At 32.6% G+C, this 6,839-nt stretch overlaps 1 protein-coding gene across 1 annotated transcript; it reads left to right on the top strand.

Annotated features, from left to right (window-relative positions):
• The first annotated feature begins 5,182 nt into the window (after positions 1–5,182).
• On the top strand, positions 5,183–6,184 carry LOC139522625 (uncharacterized). The gene has a single exon (XM_071316091.1). It carries the CDS (start codon positions 5,183–5,185, stop codon positions 6,182–6,184), a length of 1,002 nt encoding a protein of 333 aa, XP_071172192.1.
• The last annotated feature ends 655 nt before the right edge of the window (positions 6,185–6,839 follow it).

The following is a 6,839-nucleotide window of genomic DNA, read 5'->3' as shown; positions in this document are numbered from 1 at the left end:
ATATAAAGAAGAAGATTGTCTAACATAAAAGTTATATATTTTTATTGTTTAAAATCAATTGCATCATATTTCCTTTGTTTATTTACATGTCTGGACTGGGTTGCACAAACGTCTATTAAAGTTAATAGTCTATTAAAAGTACACTTAAATTTAATAGTCTATTACTTGCGTTGCACAAAATTTAATTAACGTTAATAGTCTATTAACTCACTATTAAATTTAATTGAACGAAGGAGCGCTATTAAGTCCTTAATTGTACATTTAAAACGGATGCCATGCAAGTGCTTGGATTACTTGTACCTCAAAATCAGCCGAAAAATACCGTGACAGGCTTCTCAACTCGATGATTTGACGGACTGCGAGCCTCGCACAGCCGGTGATATCCCACATTGTATGATTTCGTCACAAAAAGAATTGTTTTTGTTATTATTAAAATAATAATAGAAAGAAAAGATAAAACTTGATAAGTTTTTGAAGCATAAATGAAGATATAATTGTAATTCTATGATTAACCATTTTCATTATGAATCTATTAGGGAAACAATGGTTTTATTTTTAATACGGCAAGTGTCATTAAACTGAAGAAAAAAACTTTTGCCCTCATCCTTGGAAGTACATGTATGCTTTGTTCAAACTGAAATATATTTCTTCGTATAAAATCCATTCTCCAAAATTAACAATTTTTAGAAGGCATGCATGGACGAAAGCATTGGACATTTGAAAACCTTTTATAACAGGGGTGAAGAATGTGCAATCTCCGTCGACGGTTTGATAAAGAGTGCTTTCTTTCACGTCCGCATTTCTATTAAGTATGGCATGCCGAGTTATCATTTTAATGATTACTACAGATTGGAGTAAATGAATTACAGAACAGTGCACAATAACGTACAATAACATACATTGTTATTCGTAGGAGATAAGAGAAAATAAGTGATAATTTTGATCTTTTTTTTTTATTTAAGATGGCATGGTGTATATTGTCCATAATATTTATATCCAATACATATTTAACAATTTTTTTTTGCAACTGAAAACTGTAATGAAGATGAAACAAAACTATCCGACACTTTGGTATATCTTGGATATAAACTTAAAATAAATATCTGATATTCACATGGGATAGAGTTCATAATAGCATAGAAATTATTGGACTTATTTGGGGTTGCCCAGATATTCCGACACATCATTATTCCGACACCCACTGGTCCGACACCCCAATAGGCCGACAAAGGTTAAAAACTGCAGTTATAGAAAATATACTTCATGAGTAGAGCTTCACGAGGGTGTGGATATGGGTTTACAGAATAAGGAATAATGAGGGGGGAATTTAAAGAAAAGAGAAAAATGGACCAATAACAAAGAATAGAGAAAAATGAATAACATTTATAACCAATAATACATATCTAACATTTTGTTTTGCAACTGAAAACTGTAATATAGATGAAACGAAACTATCCGACACTTTTGTATATCTTGGGTATAAACTTCAAACAAATATCTGATATTGACATGGGATAGGGTTCATAATAACAGATTCCTCACAGAGAACGCGGCAAACTTTACAAAGTTCTATTTGGTTTACCACCGTCTTTAGAGTTCAACGTACCGCGTATTAACTTTAAATAATTCACTCTTCAATTAAGTAGTGTATAAACATTGTTGTATATATAGACTAACTAAACTAATGTCCATCTCAAAATAATTCTGTACACTAAACTAAACATCTCGCATACAATCGTCAAAGTTATGAATTGTTGGAGTTTTACTCATGCCGGGCACCACGATTCTGGGATGCTGCATATCAGAGCTGCCATTGATGTTGTTCCTTTTACAATTATCTGTTGGTGGTGCTGATATAATTTGCAACGGTGTGTTTTGTGGGCTTGGTACGGTATAGTTTGATGCCCTCACATTGGTTGGTGAATTGAGATTGTTTTGAGACTCATTGTCTGACTTGTCGTTCAAGGCATTTATCTGAATCTTACAAGTCTTACAGATTTAATTGTCATCACCATTTTCTTCTATAATCTTAATATCTACAGGACATAAATTCTCACATTCGTAATGAAACCATTGGTTGCAATTGTCACAACCCACAGCTTTACATCTTTTATTGCATATTGGGCAAGTTGACAGAGTAGAGTTTGTGATACATGGGTTGTTTGCCACTTTAGAAGATATCTGTCCATTATTGCCTATTTCTTTCTATTGTGGAATTATTTGTATTGAAGAACTAGCTATGCTTGTTTTGTTTTTAGATACAGCCTTTTGTGCTTTCATATTTTCCATGTCAAGATATTGTTTACAATTTTGTCGTATCATGGAATTAATTGACGTAAAATTTGCATTTCTATCTAGTAATTCTAGTATCAGATGTTCATCAAATAAGATTTTGTGAATGATAGTACATGTTCTTGTTTGCCATTCAACAGGGCTTTTGATGTTGAGTTGAAAAAAATCAATACGAAAATTAAAGTTTCTCATTGTTTTCATAGATAGTGTACGACTCAGAGATTACAGACCCATTAGTATCTTTTGTTCAAACGGATTTGATGTTTGTATCCTGTGTCTGTAGAGTGTTTATAGTTATATATTTAAATTCTTCATAACTCACAGCAGAAAAAAATAGTAAGTAGATTTCCTTTTGTGAATTGCGGGCTTACACAGTATATTCTTTCGGCCATTTCGATTTTCTTGGCAATAGCCTTTGGCTTGTCCAGAGTATAAGTGACATGATAGTCTTGAGATTTTATATTTTTGTTTGCCAATGACAATCTGGGTGTAAAAAGGACTTTTTTGTGCGTAGTCTATCGCTTTTTCTTCTGGCGAAGACCATTATTATTGTTTATAATATAGTTCCGAAATAAGAATACGACGGTTTAAATTCTTAATGCCGCGTTCTTATGCAGCAACAGCGTGGCTTGGACATTCCATGCCTTCTGAATACGTACATAAAAAATAAAGTTTTTGAATTCAGATATCGATCTCTTTCGTTAATTTTCTTTCAACTTAGCAACAGCGTGGATTGGACATTCCATGCCTTCTGAGTGAGAAATTATTAAATTCCAAGTAGAGTCTGAACCAGCAGTCCTTTTTGATGTGTACTCCTATTTCAATAAGCCATACTTTTGCCAGATGCGGTTTTGGGTGTACCCCGTCAGCATATAATTTGAAGTTGTAAAATTTGTTTGATGGTTTATTTTCCCCCCTTTTGACTTGATTCCTGGTGTAAAGGTGATGACTAAAGTGAGGCGAGTGGCAATCAGAATTCTGATTTATGTATGTTATACTTTCATTAATTTGTTCTATTTGTTTCTGTAATTGAATATCCTGTTCTTTAAAAATTTCAGGTTTGGGATGGTTGGCTGCCTTGTTGCATTCATAAATTGAGTAGATGGGAATTTCTAATAATGTTAGCCTGCAGTTAGGATGATTTTCTGTAATGGAGTCAAAGTTTTGTAATAAAGTGATGATATTTTGGGCAGCATCTACTTCTTGCGACTTTAATGAGATATATCTGTTTTTATCTATTGAGGTTGTGTTACATGTGCCTAGACAGACGACGTATGTATGCAGATTTCCGTGACGTTTAATCTTATCTTCAATGCTTTTTGTTAACCAGTCATATCCTTGCTGAATTATTCTGCCACTGGCACACCACCATAAAATGTTCTTATCAAACGCATGGACTACCTGACAAGCCAGACGCATCCTTTGCTGTCGGATAAAATAACAGGCGTGAAGAGAAGACGAAAGAGGGGAATAAAATTTATGCCTTCCTAACATTCCTCAACATCGGTATAATACATGTGTAGCAAGTGACCCATTCGGTTTTATTTGATACATTCAAACATAAAATTACTGTATTTATTACATGATAATTGACATTAAGATTAGATAAATCTTACATAATAATAAAGCAAATAATAAGCAAAGAACATATCTATCAGTTTTATTTAGAATTGATAACACAGATCAGTAGTACATTGGATTATCAAGGATAAAGTAGGTGGAATTTTGTAAGTATTTTTTTAGAATATTTATGTTAGTGATCTAATGAGTATTAAACAAAATGAAAAATCGTTCAATTGCTTTAATTGACTATATTAAGCGTTTATATGTCAATCGCCTTTTTCCAAACCAGTATCAGCATTTGTTTACATTTGTTCAGTGTATCTGTCGTTCCGTTGTTTTTATCTTCCTTAATTATCAATTGATGTGGGTTTTTTTTCCATGTTTTGGTTTGTGACACTGATTTTTTTTCGCTTTATCGATTGATGACCATTGAATAGAGGTATACTATTGTTGCCTTTATTTACTTTTGTTTTTATGTTTATTTTTAATTTTAGAAACATTCGATTTTATTAGGAAACACAATTATAAAGTTTCTAGGAACATGTTTGATTTTTATAAAATGAATAAAAAGTTGGATAACAAAAACAACGAACTCCGAAAAAAAACTAAAAACGAAAAGTCCCTAATCAAAATCAAAAGCTCAAATGCTGGTGGAGGGTATCATCAGCCCAGTAGTCGGCACGTCTGCGCTGCTGTGCTGACATGAATTATCATTGATATGGTCATATTTATAAATTAACTGTTTACAAAAATTTAGAATTTTTGAAATACTAAGGCTTTTCCACTTGAGGAATAGAATACCTTAGCTGTATTTGGCAAAACTTTTGGGAATTTTGGTCATCAATGCTATTCATGTTCGAACTTTATTTGGTCTTTTTATCTTTTTTGGATTCGAGCGTCACTGATGAGTCTTTTGTAGACGAAACGCGCGTCTGGTGACCGTGTAATTACAAAATTTAATCCTGGTATCTATGAACAGTTCACATACATTAAACGAATGGATAAAATCTGTCATATTCCTGACAAGTAGAAAATAATGGATTAAACTTGGTTTCATAGCTAGCTAAATCTTTCAATTGTATGACATTTGCATAAAATTCCATTATTTAGACAACGATACATGATATTTCGTCGATAATGGCGTAATAATTTGTGGGACTTTTCATATGTTATTATTCTTAGTTTTTATTACAATACTATCAAGAAAGTGTTTCCTGACACGGCGAGGTTTTATTTCTGAATCAGTTGTTTTTCACACTTTACTCAGTACACTAAAATTTGAAGAAAAAAAAACATAACATCAACTACTCTTCATTTCAGAGCAACTATGGACACGTCCCTCTGTCAATCTTGTTCCAAAATAGGTACATCCGCTTCCGCTATTGTGATTTGCTTAGACTGCAAGGAAGGTTTATGTAAGCCATGCTTGAATGCACACAAAGAGAATCCTGAATATATCATTCATAGAATCAGTGAAGTAAATTCTAACCAGAGATGTATGTTTGCAGCATCCAGTATCAATACAAACAAAGATGATGTACTGCCTACTCTTTCAATACTTAAATTCAAATTTGAACGTGAAATTAACATATTATATGATGGAAAAGTCTATATCTCGAGCCTAGCTGTAACCAAGGATAACCGTGTCATTCTCTGTAACACAAGAAGTAAAAACCTGCTAGTTTACAACGAAAATGGACAACACATTCAATATTGTAAGCTGCACGGGGAACCTTGGGACATTGCATTTATACATGGCGGGAGCAAAGCCGTTGTAACGTTGGAAAATATGTCTGCTATACAGTTTATTGAGACCAGCCCTACAGTGAACCCTGGAAAGAGCCTCTCATTACCACAGAAATGTTATGGAGTGACTGTTATTCACAACCATGTTTATTTGGGTGGACGTGGTAGTATCTATGTGATAGATAATGCAGGGAAACCAGTTACATCTTTTGACGTAGGTGTAAATGGATTTGTATGGTACCTTCATCCAGGACCATCGGAAACCCTTCTATTTACATCTTATGATTTTGATGATGTTGGGAGTCTAAACTTAAAGACTGGAAAATATTATTTCCGTTGTGAGAATAAAACAATTAAAGGACCGGAAGGTATAACGACGGACCAAAGCGCAAATATTTATATAGCATGCAGGGACTCTGAAAACATCCAAAGATTGACACCTACTGGAGTATGCCAGAGTATAGTTTTATCATCGAAAGATAAAGTTAAAAAACCATATGGACTTGCCTTCAACTCACAATGCACGAAATTATTTGTAGCAAACAATGATGGACAATCAATCTCGATTTATTTAGGCTTTTGATGATTTCCTAATCATATAAATGGAACTTTAAAACAGTCTTTGAAACTGAAAATTACGTGAATTTGAACTTGAGTAAAATTGAGCGGTCACACTTAGCACAATTTAGAAGTGGAATTTTACCATTAAGAGTGGAAACTGGTAGATACTCAAACGAAAGTGTAGTAGAAAGACTATGTATATTTTGTAAAAATCAAGAAACTGAAACTGAGTTCCATTTTATGTTTGATTGTCCATTGTATATTGAATGTCGAGTTAATTTTTTTGGTAAACTTTTAATTGAGAAAAATTTCACAGATTTGAATCATGCTGACAAATTGAACTTTTTAATGTCTTTCCACATAAGAAAATTAGCAAAATATATAGTTCGTGCATTTCATATAAGACGTCAGTTGTTATATAACACTTATTTTTTTTTTTACATATTTAAAGCTTAAATTTTTGTTTACAAATAGTTTTATGTCTATATATTTTTGAAATTTACTTACGTCAACAAAAGATTAGAACGTGATATAATTGTTTAATAATTGTTTTACTTTATTTGAGGTGACTTATAGGTCCATTGGGCCGGGTGTATTACTATTTATCATATATTATATGTTTATAATCTGTACATAATTTACACATGTCACTATAATAAATAATTTACTTACTTACT

The sequence above is a fragment of the Mytilus edulis genome, chromosome 5, assembly GCF_963676685.1.
Source record: "Mytilus edulis chromosome 5, xbMytEdul2.2, whole genome shotgun sequence".
Classification (NCBI taxonomy): Eukaryota; Metazoa; Mollusca; class Bivalvia; order Mytilida; family Mytilidae; genus Mytilus; species Mytilus edulis.
The sequence above is the reverse complement of the archived record's forward strand: the minus strand, read 5'-3'. Positions and strand labels throughout refer to the sequence as shown.